Source organism: Herpailurus yagouaroundi, unplaced genomic scaffold (assembly GCF_014898765.1).
Source record: "Herpailurus yagouaroundi ecotype Mexico unplaced genomic scaffold, PumYag 196, whole genome shotgun sequence".
Lineage (NCBI taxonomy): Eukaryota > Metazoa > Chordata > Mammalia > Carnivora > Felidae > Herpailurus > Herpailurus yagouaroundi.
The window spans coordinates 30,034,805-30,049,540 of NW_024412427.1; the positions used below are offsets into that span (position 1 = coordinate 30,034,805).

The 14,736-nt window shown below is 42.3% G+C and overlaps 2 protein-coding genes across 2 annotated transcripts in view; both read left to right on the forward strand.

Annotated features, from left to right (window-relative positions):
* Positions 1-573: 573 nt before the first annotated feature.
* PET117 (PET117 cytochrome c oxidase chaperone) lies at positions 574-4,427 on the forward strand. Its single transcript, XM_040447792.1, has 2 exons — positions 574-771; positions 4,007-4,427. Exons 1-2 carry the CDS (start codon positions 676-678, stop codon positions 4,154-4,156), a joined length of 246 nt encoding a protein of 81 aa, XP_040303726.1. The 5' UTR covers positions 574-675; the 3' UTR covers positions 4,157-4,427.
* Positions 4,428-4,440: 13 nt separating this feature from the next.
* Positions 4,441-14,736, forward strand: part of KAT14 (lysine acetyltransferase 14) — a 37,972-nt gene continuing 27,676 nt past the window's right edge. The window contains exons 1-3 of the mRNA XM_040447790.1: positions 4,441-4,728; positions 6,610-6,728; positions 10,770-10,891. Of these exons, the coding sequence (XP_040303724.1) occupies positions 4,470-4,728; positions 6,610-6,728; positions 10,770-10,891 (500 nt within the window). The 5' untranslated portion in view covers positions 4,441-4,469. The remainder of the gene's footprint in view (positions 4,729-6,609; positions 6,729-10,769; positions 10,892-14,736) is intronic.

Genomic DNA, 14,736 nt, shown 5'->3' on the forward strand with positions numbered 1-14,736 from the left:
AGGAAAAGTGAAAATGATGCCTTGCATAATGCCTTACATTCATTCATTCATTCATTCATTCATTCATTCATTCATTTCCCTAGTAATGTGGGAATCAGGAATCCTGTCTTATTGGTGCAGGAACTGAGGTTCCAAAGGTATAAAGGCGATCTCTTAGTAATTACACGGGAAGCAAGTTGACCAGCGCTTTTCTTACCAAGAGGCAACGAAGAGGCATCGCTACCCAGTTAGCATGCCCTTTAGCCAGAAGGCTTTTCGGTTTTAAGAAAAATCAGAGCCTGACCAGCCAGCCCACAGTATTTAGATGAAAACAGGTGACCGTGTCTACAACATTTAATTATGGATCTACAAGCAAAAACTCCATCTTCTGGTGGCATCTACCGCGCAAAGGGCCAAAGAGGCTGCGATTAGTAAGGCTGGTATTGAGCAAAGGACCCGGGTCAGCAGAACGCTCAGAGGGGACAGATTATGTTTGTGTGCGGGGTCGGGAAGAAGAGGCAACCGCCGCTCCGCGCTCGGCTCTCGATTGCTAGTGCCTGGCGCGGCGGGCGGTGCAGCGGCTGCAGGGGCTCTGCGCTCGAGCGGTCGAGCCTGACCCTCAGCCTCCGAGTCGCGTTCGGTTGCGGCCCTGGGGCCCGGGGCGGGTAGGCGGAGGCCGCGGCGGCCGGCGCGGGGATGTCGAGGAGCTCGAAGGTGGTGCTGGGCCTGTCGGTGGTGCTGACGGCGGCCACCGTGGCCGGCGTGCATCTGAAGCAGCGGCAGGACCGGCAGGTCGGTGTCACGTGACCTCCTCTTCCGGGCCCGCGAGGGCGACCTAAGGCCCAGTTGCCTCTCTCCGCGTGGTTCTCCGTTGCTCCTCGTCTCTCCCTCTTTCGTCGGCTCCGCGGCGGCGCGATCCTGCGTCCCACCCATACCTCGATCACCCCGGTCACGCGACTGCGGCTCCCACGCCGTCCGCCCGGCCCGGGCGCCGCAGCCCCCGCGGCCGCGTGCACCGAGAGGCCCCGGCGACCCCGTCCTGCCGGCGCGGGGGAGCCCCTGCCCTCCGCGCCGCAGCCTCCTGGCTCCAGCTAAGGCAGGCCTGCAGGGTGGTGGGCGGCCCGGTTCCCAGGTCACCTCCAGCCTACAGTGACACGGACTTTTCAGCGTGTCGCTTGGGCCGCTGCAAAGTAGAGGCGGGAAAGGGTTTTCGTGGGGGTGCACTCAGCAAGTTGTCGGCCTCTCCCCAACCCCAGGCCCAAGGTTGAGGCTCAACCCTAATGTATCTCATTTCCAGTGTTAATGAGATTTTATCCTAGGATTAAGGAGGCTGCCCCGAATCCACTTTCTCTGCCTTTAGCCAAGGTAATTTAGTGGATGCTTTTTGTTTGTTTGTTTGTTTCTTTTAAGAAACAGTATGCTGTGGAAACAAGATTCTGGGAATTAGAGATACCAGCCTCCAATTTTTCTTTTTTCTGTACCTGTATTTCTAGAAATATCTGTAACTTACTGATCGGTTGACCGACCGCCCGTTCCGTGTGTGTCAGTTCATATTGTTTTTACTCTAGTTGGCAAATGTTTAGTGATTGGTCTGTGTGCGCCAGGCACCACACTAGGCGCTTTGGGAAACAAAAGATAGGAAGGACGGGCGTTCCTGAGTTTGTAACTGCTTCACACCGGTGCTGAAAGTTGAGAACAGGCAACTAGGTCCGTGCGTGCGTTAGGGTTGGGCTTAGTTTTGCCAAGGGTGGAAGTAATGAACTGGATGAATCAATAGTAAATGGCCTTTTGTCGTATTGGGCTGTGCAGTGTGCTTGGTACACAGAGATGAAGCAGAAGAGGTCTTGTCCTTGTTCACAGTCTGGAAATCGGGAAGGTGTGATGGTATAAGAATTTGGAGGAGGGGCTATTGGGATGAGTAATGAGGACATGGAAGAGGTTAGAGATTGGGGAACAAAGTATGGGTTCTGAGGGCGGAGCTTTTGGAATAGAGGCAGGCAAGTTTCTCTTCTAAGAAGTGAAAGGAAAAGAGGGTGATCAAAAGAAATTTGAGGTGGAGTAGAGGATGGTCAGATGTAGTTCTGAGGTCAGTGGAGGCAGAGATTTTCAGACTATGGGGTAGGGATGGATGAGAGCTTGGTTCTGAACTAACTCAGCATCTCTCGTTTTTACAATGTCACCTACTCCAGACCTCTTAAATCAGAATCTCTTGGATATGGGGAATCTTGATCACGTATGTGTTAAAAGCCACCCAGGGGATTCTAACATGCAGCTGGGGTTGAGTATCTCTGTACTAGAGGGTAGAAAAACAAAGATTTAGGTATTTGGAAATTAGATGAAGAAAAGATTGACCGGAATAACCTGTGTTTATTTTGCATCCAGTCATTCAGTGGACTTTTTTTTTACACTAGGAAGAAGACAAATGATTGACACATTGGGTATGTTGGAAGGTTCAAGGAAGCAAGAAATAAAATAATGACTGTTGTTTTCTAGCATTTCTTGACTGTTTACCACATGTCAGCCACTGACATTAATCCTCACAGGAACCCAACAAAACGAGTTGTACTACATGAGTAATGGTGAAGAGGTCTTGGTGGTTAGTAAGAGAGGTGATGAGTAAGGTAGCTAAGTGCAAGTTGCAGGCAGTTGGCATACACTGCAACTTGAAGGAAGGTAGCACTACAATGATGGCAGGAAAGCAAGTTCCTAAGCCATATGCTGAAGTCTGAGGAAGGAAGATCAGGTATGGAAGATCCCAGAGGCAGGTATGGAAAGAATGATTCCAGTGGATGGTGTGGGCTTTGGGGGTGGGGTGGGGTGTGTGCATGGGCGTGTCATGGTACAGGAAGTACAGGACCCAAAGGACTGGGGAGGGAGGAGCCAAATGTCTCTGGAGATCTGGCTAAGGAGCAAGGTCCAAAAAAGATGGTTTTCAATTGTGTTATCTGTTCTAGGACTCTTAAACTTCCCAGTTCCCCCCATAATAGTGAGTGAAACTCTAGGTCTGGAGGAGATCTGGCAAGTAGGTACTTGGCGAGTTTCTTTAAATAGGCATAATAGGGACACCTCAGTAGCTCAGTCGGTTGAGCATCTGACTCTTGATCTCAGGGTTGTGAGTTTAAGTGCATTGTTGGGCTCTGTGCTGGGCATAGTGCCCGCTTAAAAATAATGATGATGATAGTAGTAAAATAAAATAGACCTAATGATTACCAACAAACAAAAAAACCCCAGGCCCTGGGCCCCACCCCCATTAATTCTACCTCACAAGGTTGCCGTTAAAAAAAAATTAGTATTTGGGGACCTAAAAACTAGAAAATGGCAGTTATTAGTAACGACTGGACTTAGGCTTTAAAAAGTCTCATCTTAGGTGCCAAGTCCATGTTCTGGAATTTTCGACCTGTCTTTAGTGCTTCTCAAAGTAACTACCACCTTTCTTTTTTCCTCCGGTAGTAGCATTGTATTTTTCCCGTCTCTCTCAGTCATGTAATTGATTAGTAATTCTGTACAATTTTTACTTCTTCTTATGCACTAGAAGAAGCTAAGATCTTTATTTTCTTGCATCCTGATGGTTTGTTTAAATTTCAGGAATCTTTTTTTTCTTTGATATTTATTATTCAGCTAGGATCCTTGCTAATAGGAAAGTAGTTTGTAAAATTACTGTAGTAATTCTCACCAGATCTTTTAAAGCCTTGTATATCAATTAAACTTTTAAAATTCACCTCAGGAACAGTTTTTTTTTTTTTCTTTTCTTTTTTTAATTTCCCATGAAGCTTCTACACTGAATGTTCAGGAATTTCTTAAAATATGGTTAAGTCATGTTAAGTAATAACACTGGTGGAGCACACAACCAAATTAATCTGATAGCTTGTTACATTTTACATTTATGCAGAAAGTTGAAATAGTAATTAGGTATTTGGAGTCTCAAAGTTTTCAGTGTATTTTGGTAGTACTGTTACTCAGATTGAATGGCACAAGGAAGGGAGCCACCTGTTTGGGTGTTACTGAAATCTGTTTCTTGCGTTTTTAGAGGCTTCACGATGGAGTGATCAGAGACATTGAGAGGCAGAATCGGAAAAAAGAAAACATTCGTCTCTTGGGAGAACAGATTATTTTGACTGAGCAACTTGAAGCAGAAAGAGAGAAGATGTTACTGGCAAAAGGATCTCAAAAAACATGACTTGAAATGGATGCCAAATATTGATGGGACAGTGTTGAGTGTGGGTGTGTGAGTGTGGATGGAGAATAGCTTTGTGAGGTGTTCACCCTTTTTTTGGTCACTGTCCTTTCAAACTTGACCAAAGACAAGGACAGTGGATCACATATTCTAAATGATTGCTTAAAAGTCCCTTCTATCTGAGTAAAGAAGTGGGCAGACACTCCGTGAAGAGTTTCTGTCTGTCTGTGTGATCCTGGTAGAAGCCCCTTGAAGCCTGGTGTCCAGAGCTTAGGATTGTTCGTGAAAAGCACTTGAGAGCCTGGGAGAGGAAGGGATGGATAGTAACATCCACCTGAGTAGTTTGATAAGCCGGCATGATGATGAAGCCACGAGAACATCTACCTCAGAAGGGCTGGAGGAGGGAGAGGTGGAGGGGGAGACTCTCCTGATCGTTGAATCGGAGGACCAGGCATCAGTGGACTTATCTCATGATCAGAGTGGGGATTCCCTCAACAGTGACGAAGGAGATGTGTCCTGGATGGAGGAGCAGCTGTCCTACTTCTGTGACAAGTGCCAAAAATGGATACCGGCCAGTAAGGAGCTTCTCAATTCCTTTGATTTGTCAGTTCCAATGTGAAGGTTTGTTTTTCTCACCTGTGAACGAAACATGAATGTACAATGGACCTAAATAAAAAGATAATTATTATATTTATGATTAGTTTAGTTGGTTAATGACAGATTTATATAAAACGTAGACACATTTGTGCTAATAAAAATTACTGTCAACCTCTCACATTGTTAAGTTAACATTTTGGACGGCAACCCAATAAAAGAAAGTTGGAAATCCTGTGTTATTTAAAGAATTAGCCACATTATTTAACAAGATCACGTTGTGGATTTAGGGCCCAATACTAGGCCCAGTATAGAATGAAAGTTCAAGTTACTCTATTAATGTTTAACTTCCGTGGAAAACTGCTGTTGTATGCTGAAGTAAGTCAGAATTAGCAGATTAAAAATATTTTATGCTTTTTTTCTGGGACCATTCTTGTTTTCTGCTTGCTAGCCTCCTAGATCTGCTGGCGACAGATATATATACACATGCTGCCCCGATACCCCACTCTTTCAGCTGATCTTTTCATCTGCCAGTGTCCTGGCTCTCAAGGAGCATGCTTTGGCAGCCATCACGAGTCTTACCAAAATGGGATTTTCCCATTCGGCAGAGACTAGGAAAGACATCGGTACCAGAGGAATTCTTTGTGTAATACTTTGTAACTAGGTCAGAGAAATTTCAGCTGAAACGGGTCAGTTTCTGGTATGTGGAAGTGTTTTTAAGATGGATTTAACTATTCAGATTAACAGTTACTATTAACAAATTAATAGTAACAGTTTCATAGGAAACAATCTAGAACTTTCTATGCATTAGCTAGAGTTTGCTTCTGAGCTCTTTCTGCTTAGTGATTTAGGGCCCTGCCTGAGAAATCTCTGGCGTTCCACCTTGTCCTCTAAGGATACATTTTAAACTGTCCATCACGATAGGGTCCCTGCTAACTTCCTCAGCGTCTCTCCTCAATGTCCTGTCCCCACACTACCAGAACTTTGCAGTTAGGGTGAGCTTTTAATGCTCCACAAAAAAATTCTTATACCAAGGTCTCTGCGCATTTTAATTTCCTCTCTGGAATATGTGTCTCTGTAGCCTCCGTGGGCTCCCACCATTCACATAGGCACTCCTCTTCCCCTGGCCAATTCTAGTCACCCTTCAGGTCCCCTGTCAATGCCACTTTTTCTAGCTCTCCCATCTTCCTTGTATGGGTTGGGCCTCCCTTTTATGTACCCTCGCATTGCCCTGTGGCACACACCACGTTCCATTCCAGTGGTTGTCCTGTCTCCCAGAGCGTTGGCATCACCTGGGGAACATTAGAAAATGGAGAGACCCAGACCCCCCCTTTTAGAGATTGATTCGTTCTGTGTGAGTAGGCCCAGGCATCTTCTAAAAAAACAAAACCACTCCATGGGTGATTCCGATGTACAGTGAGGATGCAGAACCGTTGTGCTATTAGGATTACCTATTTCCTTGTATGTCACCCTCAGAACTTATAAAATGCCGAGAGCAGACTACCTTGGGCGCTGTGTTCCGGTTCCTAGGCCAGTGCGTGGCATGCAGTGGGAACTCAGATAATTCTTGAAAGAGTGTGTGGAGACCCATAGGAGTCAGGAATGTTAACAGTTGGAAAATCCAGTGAGAGCAATGAAAACGTGATTTTCCAGCATCTTTCTCCTAAAAGCTAGGAAGCATACACTTAATAGGCATACGCTTTTCTTCTGTGCTTTTCTTCTGTTTTCCTTATTCCTGTCCTGCTATCGTGGGTTAGCTGAAAAGGAGGAAGAACACATGGGAAGCGTGGAAAATCTGGTTGATACACTGATAAATGCTGCTCTAGACAAACCTATGATGTGCTTTTTTGTTTTTCTCCTAGGTCAGCTGAGGGAACAGCTCAGTTACCTTAAGGGTGATAATTTTTTTAGATTCACTTGTTCCGATTGCTCAGAAGATGGCAAGGAGCAGTATGAAAGGCTGAAACTGACATGGCAGCAAGTGAGTAAAAAGCTCTTCCCCTAGAATTTGCAGGGTCAATCCCCCAAGGAATTCATTGGAATGAATATTCAGAGAACAGGGAGCTTACACATAGGCTTTTGAGCTGTTTTGAGGGTCGCTCCTTACTTCACAATGAAAATGATAAATATAGGGAGAAAGGAGTTCTTTGTGCAAATATTCCCTGCTAATGTGGCGAATTAGGTTTGAGATTCTCGAAAACCTCACACACACAATTTCACATGGATATGATGCCAGACTCTGATTTTAATTGAATTCCCAATGAGGTTCATATTTTTCTGGCAGCCGTTTTTAGCACAATGTAAAGGTGACCACGTTGGAAATAGTTTGGGAAAGTATAACGTGGCTCATTGCAGAAGCCAACGTAATCTGGCTTTTCCGCGTTTGAACACGGATATGTTTGAATATTGTTGGGGGGATGAATAGCTACGTCCACCTTTTAGCCGTCTCTAGTACCAGCCCCCTCCTCCAAGCCAACTGTAGCCTGAACAATAGCTTTTTACTGATCGCCAGCTTGTCTTAATTTTTTTGGTTTGTTTTTATGTTACTAACTAGGTCTATTGCAAGGTACCAATGGCCATAGTCTGAATTCTAAAAATGAACGAATTACACATTACTTTGAGTTTTTATGTTTATTCATTTAACAAATACTGAGTGCCCATGATGAACCAGGTGTCATTCTAGGCCTGGAGACTGCTGTGATGAGGAAGACAGCTAGGCAGCTGACATTTTAGACATTTTAGACAATAAGCAGACAAATAAACAAGTTAATTACCCATAGCACTTTTTTGCTATGAAAGAAATAAACAGGGTAAATGAGAAAGAGTTTGGATGAAATGATCTGAGCCACTAAGGTATTCCTTATAAACTGCAGTTGCTTTAGCAGCTTGGACTATTAATTATCAGTGCTTTACTAGGAGATGTGCTAATGAAATCTGTCAGTGGTGAATTTAGGGAGCCTTTTTTGACTTGGCCGAGAGTATGCAAGTAGAAAATGAAGGGACGTTTGTACTGAGGATATAGTCTTATGCGTATTGTAATTGGGATGTTTTTCTCAATGTGTACCTGGGATATTGTGTCTAGGCAAGGTCAGATTAATATAATAGATTATTCTCATGTGTACACCCATCAGCAGATTTGCATTTGATCTGTAAGCGTCTCAAAAAGCTGTAAAGTGGAAGAAGAGCAAATATACGTAATTTATTGGCAAGAATATGAGTTTTTGCAGAGGTTCTTTTGAAGAGAACAACTGGCTTTTGGTTATATTGCTCAGAAGATACAATATTGGCTCAGTTTGCACATTTAATTAGGCTGACATCACTTGAAAATTATGTTTTCACTTCCAGAAGATGAATTGATGATAGATAATACCTTGGTACGATGAAGTGATAGATCAGACACGTCTGGTTCTTGGTAAACTACTGACCAGTATTTCTAGTTGCCTCTAAGAAACCCAGCCTCAGGGTGCCTGGGTGGCTCAGTCGGTTGAGTGTCTGACTCTTGATTTTGGCTCAGGTCTTGATCCCAGGGTCATGGGATTGAGCACTGCGTCGGGCTCCTCACTGAAAGCAGAGCCTGCTTAAGATTCTCTCTCTCTCTCTCTCTCTCTCTCTCTCTCTCTTTCTCTCTCTTTCTGTCTCTCTCCCTCCCTCTCCCCCCTTTCCTCACTTGTACCTGCTCTCTCCCTCTCTCTCAAATAAATAAAATGAAAAGAATTAAAAAAAAAATTAAAAATAAAAACTCCAGCATCTCAAGAAAGAGCTAAATCAGATGGTGTTTTATAGATTCTATTGATGTCACCAAATACTATATTGGAATGTGGGGTTTCTGTCTTTTTAAATGTTAAACTTTATATTTGTTGATTTACCAAAGTAATAAGTAGAAATGCCTGTTTCACCACAAAATACCAACAGTACAGAGGGTCTGGTCTCCTGACCTTTCTTCCATGCTCTTTTTTGTGTTCTCTTCTCGTAGTGACTTGCGAACAGCAGTTTGAAATGCGGGAGAAACCATCATGTGTTTGGGAAGGATAGGATAGTGGTTATATTCTCATCCTGGATGCTTATTCTTACATGGCAGGTGTAGCACGTACCGTGATCTGTGCTCATTATTTTTCTAGGTGTTTTTCAGCGGGTACTTGTGAAGTGCCTACTGTGGCTGAGCCAGCCCCGAGCTGGGCCCTGGGGATACTCTGTCACTGATAAGCTCTTGTGAGAGTGAAAAACTGAACTGGGATTCATTTTTTTTTTAAGATTCCAGATTCCAGGGGAGGGGGAAAACCATGTCCTTCATAGATTTTGCAGTTTGCTTAATAAATATTAGGTGTTACAGAAAAAGTTATTTTCAAGTAAATGTGTGAATTTTAGCTTTTTAAAGTGGTGAAATAATTCAGACATACAAAAAAGGTACCAGAAATAAAGTAGCAGACAGTGTCTCTACTGCCGAGATTAACAGTGAATACGTGTGGCTGAAGTACTTGAGGGGTCTGGGAGTAGGCAAAAGAAGCTGATTTCAGACTTTCCTTAAAGTATTTCTTGAACAATAGCTTTTAAAATTGAGGTAAAATATACATAACATGAAAGTTTACTATTTTAACCACATTTAAGCATATAATTCAGCGGCATTCGGTACATTCACATTGTTTTGCAACCATCATCACTGTCCATCTCCAAACATGTTTATCTTCCCAAACTGAAACTCCATATCCGTTGAATAGTAAGTCCTCATGGACAATAAGTTTTTAAGGAAGCTGTTGGTTAGTTGATGTAGACCTGTTGCAACAGTGAGTGGAAGGACTTGACAAATCCGTCGATGGGATTAATTGTTTGGTGGGGTTTCTGCAGGTTTCACAAGTGTAAGGAGCGGGGAGCTTGGTTAGTGGAAGTGTCGGTATTACTGGGCCCTTTGAGTTGGAGGTTTTCCCTTGGACCATTGAGGGTCTCGCGCTGTGAGCACGGAGGTTGGGGAGCCTGAACTGCAGTTTACTAGCCTCCTTACACTTTCAGGATGTTCCTTCTGGAAAGAATAATTAAGTTAGATTCCTTACATAGATTCTCTGTCCCTTTTTCAATTTCAGTGGCCCCAAATCAATCATTATTTTCATTAGGTTGAAAATGTAGTTTCAAATAGCTTGTATTGTTTTGTTCATTTACATGAAATTACATCATGACAAAATTGCATATATATAGATGCAAGTAGAAATGCCTCAAAGGATAGTCATTGAACATGTTAAAAGTGATTGTTTCTTGGTGGCAGATCTAGAGTGATTTTTACTTCCTTCTTTGCTTTTCTATTATGGAAGTCTTTTACAGTGAGCACATGTTACTTATATTTCTGGAAAACACTTCCCAATTCCGGGCTATGAATTAATCACCTGTAGACGAGCAAGGCTGGACCAGATGAGGAGTTTCCACTTGGAGCTCTGAGAGTAATGCTAATTTCATCAGAAGAAAGGTTTCCGCAGCTAAAAATGGCTAAACACCGAGTAGATGGTGACCAACATTTTCAGCTTTGAAATTCTGAGAGTCTTTGTTTTTGCTCTCTAAAAAGCTTAGGAAAGTATATAGATAGGCAGGGGTGACTTTCAAAATAAAGGTTAGCACCATCATTCAGAAAATGTGGGCTGCAGCAGATACCTGGATGCCTGACAGCCAGTAGTTGTCACTATATCTAGTGCCGCGTTGTATAAGATGGAAGGACATGGAGCGGGGTGGGGGGGGGGGCAGCGGGACAGGTTGCTTGCATAGGACAGTCGTTGTTTATCATAATCAGTTCAGCCACACATTAGCCCTGCATGTGCAACGTGTAAGGAACAACGGCAGATACTTAAGTGGATTAGTGATATTCATCTAATGGAAGCAAAACAGAAAATAAAATTCTATACTGAGAGTATTCCAAGATATCACCCTTTCCCCCTCTGTTCCCCACCATTCCTACTCAGAATAGAAAACAAACTTTCTCCCCCTGAAGGTTAACATCCCTAATCGTGCTTGCCTCCCAGCCCTTGTTGCGTTTGTGTTCCAGGTCGTCATGCTGGCAATGTATAACTTGTCTCTGGAAGGAAGTGGACGGCAAGGTTATTTCCGATGGAAGGAAGATATCTGTGCTTTTATTGAGAAACATTGGACCTTTTTACTGGGGAATAGGTAACGTGATTTTTGGAAATCTTATACTTGCACAAAGAGGTGAAGAACAAAGTACATGAGATTTGAGATAGCCTAATGCAGCCCTTTAGGAATTAGAGTACCTGTGGCAATTACAAAGAATTTTTTAATTCAGAGAATGTTACTTTTTTAAGTTAAAACACGTGTTTGTGGAAAACCAAAGTGGAAGTGTGTACTGTTTTTTGGATTTTTTTTTTAATGTTTATTTGTTTTGAGAGCGAGCGCAAGCAGGAGGGGCAGAGACAGAGAATCCTAAGTAGGCTCCGTGCTGCCAGCACAGAGACCAGTGTGGAACTCGATCTCACGAACCATGAGATCATGACCTGAGCCAAAATCAAGAGTCGGATGCTTAACCGACTGAGCCAGCCAGGCACCCCGGAAGTATATACTATTAAAAAATGTAGGTTTCCGGACTTTTCTAGTTCTACTTTAGAGGACACTCTTGGTTTCTACTGAGCATGAAGAGATTTGAAGAGATTCTTAGAATGTTAAAAAAAATAGAGAGCTTAATTCCATGAGGCTGTTTAATAGTTGGATGAATAACTAATTTGAGGATATAGGATCATTTTGTCCTTTTAAAATCAGTGTCTGATAGAAGGTCAGAGGAAGGAAGATAATGGCAATGGCTGACTTCACCTCTTTAAATTGCTCTTCATTAATAGACCCTTATCAGTATTTGTTTTTATGAACTGGAAAGTAAATACGGGTGATACGTTTTGGTATTATAGTGCTTAGCAAAGTCTAGGCACGTTAATACGCATATGGCTTGTTCATTCATTCCTCTACATGATAACGCATTGATTTTACTGCTAAGCACGCCTCATTGGTGGCTGCTTTGGCTCATCACACTCAGATATGCCAGGGCACAGATCTTAAAACCACATGCTTTGACTAAAGATCCATGCAGATCAACAAGATTTTTATTGCCGTTAGGGATTAGTGAGTTTCCAACTGCATTTGCAAATTGTATGAGATTCTGATTGTTAGTTGCCATCTTAAGTCCTGTGTGAGGCTCATATGTCTTGCTTAATTGGGTCAGGGTAGACGTGATACAGGCTCTGATCACATCAGGGCAGAACAGGAAGTTTGTACCTGTCCTTTCTCTGAATGCACTGCGGCCTCTGTTTCCTCGGGCGCCGAGAAGACACAGCTCTGCCAGCATCACTCGGAGCTCAGGGAGGGCAGTCGAAAGGAGAGGCAGCTTTCTGAAGGCTCGCTGTGAGGAGAAAATAGAAGAGATTCAGTACATTTTTACAAAAGGAGTTATTTTTGTTCTTGAGTTATTTAGTAGTACTAAGAAAAGAATTGACAGTATAACTGGTTCTTTTCTTAAAGAAAGGGAATCTGTTGTCTTAGTTTAATGATTTAGCACTATTTATGGAACTTAATATACCCCATTTATAAAGCACAAGAAAGGGAAAAAAACTGATAAAATTAGATCTTGGAATGTTTTCCTGATCTCTCAGTGCCATTCTGCTTAGTGGATTGTCTTCTAGAAAAAATTGGATTTAAATTGCCTGTTTTTAAGGATTTTGCTATATTTTAACATAAGTTGTTCAGTTGTTTCATTTGTTCATTTGTAGAGTATGTTTGGAGAGGAATCAGCCAAGGCTTTTTTTTCCTTTTTAATCCTTTACTGAAAGGCATTAATTACTCTCCAGTTTCTGTGTGGTTTAACCATTAAACTAGTGGTTTTTGGCCATGTTAGTGAATCACTAGAATTACCATTTACTTATTTGAATCAAGCCCCCCCCCTTTTTGTAAATACATTCATTTTGAAAAGAAACTTCACACCACCATGATAAGTGGAAAATTCGTATCATTTGCCATACATAGAATGAAACTATAAAAATAGGTGTGCTAAAAATAACACAGTGTTATTGAATTATAGCTGGATCTCATGGCCCGTAAAGGCAATCAAAGCCCTCTTTCTTGATCAGAAAGGGAAGCAGTGTGTGCTTTAAGTTAGAACTTAAAGCAACCAACTTTCTTCTTGATCTAACCAGAAGGAATGAGAGATCATTAAAAATTACTCTGTGATTCCTTGTTGATTAGTTCCCTACGTCAACGTTGTCCTTTGCTTTTGGAACTCTGCCATAAGCATCGGTGATTGGAAAAGCCACCGAAACCCCTTGCCCAAGGCAGTCAGCACGTGCTCAGACGGCTCTGTGTGTGAACATCCACAGAATCACTATGCCCCAGGGAAGCGGCCTGCAGAGAACATGTACAGTTAGACTTTTTTCATAGCTATTGAAGATTTTAATTCTGTTATCCATAGAACATTCTTTAAATTCCTAACAAGATAAGCATTTCTCATTTGCCATATGACCTAAGAGAATAGTGTGCTGTGTAATGAAGTGCGGGATTTGAATACATTTTCTTTTCGGTGTTCAAGGTTTTTCATTCGTGTCTTTAATGTTTTCTTAAAGTTTAAATATGTAAAGGCTTACTTAAATGGCTTTATGTTATCTATTATGGAAATAAGTGTAAAAGTATTCAAAAGCCGGGGTGCCTGGGTGACTCATTTGGTGGAGCATCCGACTTCCACTCAGGGCATGATCTTGCAGTTTGTGAGTTGAAGCCCCACGTCAGGCTCTGTGCTGACATCTCGGAGCCTGGAGCCTGCTTCAGATTCTGTGTCGCCCGAGTCGCCTTCTCTCTCTGCCCCTCCCCCACTCACACTCTGTCTCTCTCTCTCTCAAAAAATGAATAAACATGTTTAAAAAAAAGTATTTAAAAGCTTTAATTAATTGCTGCAGTTTAATTGCCTTTGTATGTGTGATCATTTAATCTGCTTTTATAATCCTGACCTTGAATTTTTCCAGGATTAAAAAAAATTTTTTATTAATTTTTTTTTTTAATTCCAGATTGTCTAGGTGGCTCGGTTGGTTAAGTGTCCGACTTCAGCTCAGATCATGATCTCACTGCTTGTGAGTCCCGCGTTGGGCTATGTGCTGTCAGCCCAGAGCCTGGAGCCTGCTTCAGATTCTGTCTCCATCTCTCTGTGCCCCTCCCCTGCTCACACACTGTCTCTCTCTCAAATATAATATACATTAAAAATTTGTTTTTAATTCAGTATTTTAAAAAAAAATTTTTTTAATTTTTTTAAATTTATTTTTGAGACAGAGAGAGACAGGGCATGAGCAGGGGAGGGGCAGAGAGAGAGCAAGACACAGAACCAGAAGCAGGCTCCAGGCTCTGAGCTGTCAGCACGCAGGGCTTGAACTCACGGAGTGTGAGACCATGACCTGAGCTGAAGTCGGATGCTTAACCGACTGAGCCACCCAGGTGCCCCTTTAATTTAATATTTTTTCATTCCAGTGTAGTTAACATACAGTGTTATATTAATTTCAGGTATGGAGTATATAGGAGGTATAACTTTGAATAATGAAGAATACTTTGAATACTTTTTTCTATTACTGTATTTCATTGATTTCTAAGATGCACACTTTTTTTAAGTTTATTTATTTATTTTGAGAGAGACAGAGACAGTGCAAATGGGAGAGGGGCAGAGGGAGAAGGAGACAGAGAATCCCAAGCAGGCTCTGCACTATCAGTGATGCGGAGCTCAAACCCATGAAACCGTGAGATCATGACCTGAGCCAAAACCAAGAATTGAACGCCTAACCAACTGAGCCACCCAGGCACCCCAAGATGCACATGTTTTAAAATTTTTGCATCTCTTTAAAAAATTTTTTTTAAAAATTTCACATTTCTGACATCTGGATACATCTTATAAGGGATAGTGTGTCATAACTGATGGCTAGTTTTCTTCTTTTGTTGTACATAAAATGGTGTATCTTAAAGTCAGTGGGTCTTACATATGA

Bases quoted from the DNA above. Each gene is read 5' to 3' on its own strand.
- PET117 (XM_040447792.1), top strand. From the start codon at position 676: ATGTCGAGGAGCTCGAAGGTGGTGCTGGGCCTGTCGGTGGTGCTGACG. The intron at 772-4,006 runs GTCGGTGTCACG...TTGCGTTTTTAG, and splicing joins AGCAGCGGCAGGACCGGCAG to AGGCTTCACGATGGAGTGAT.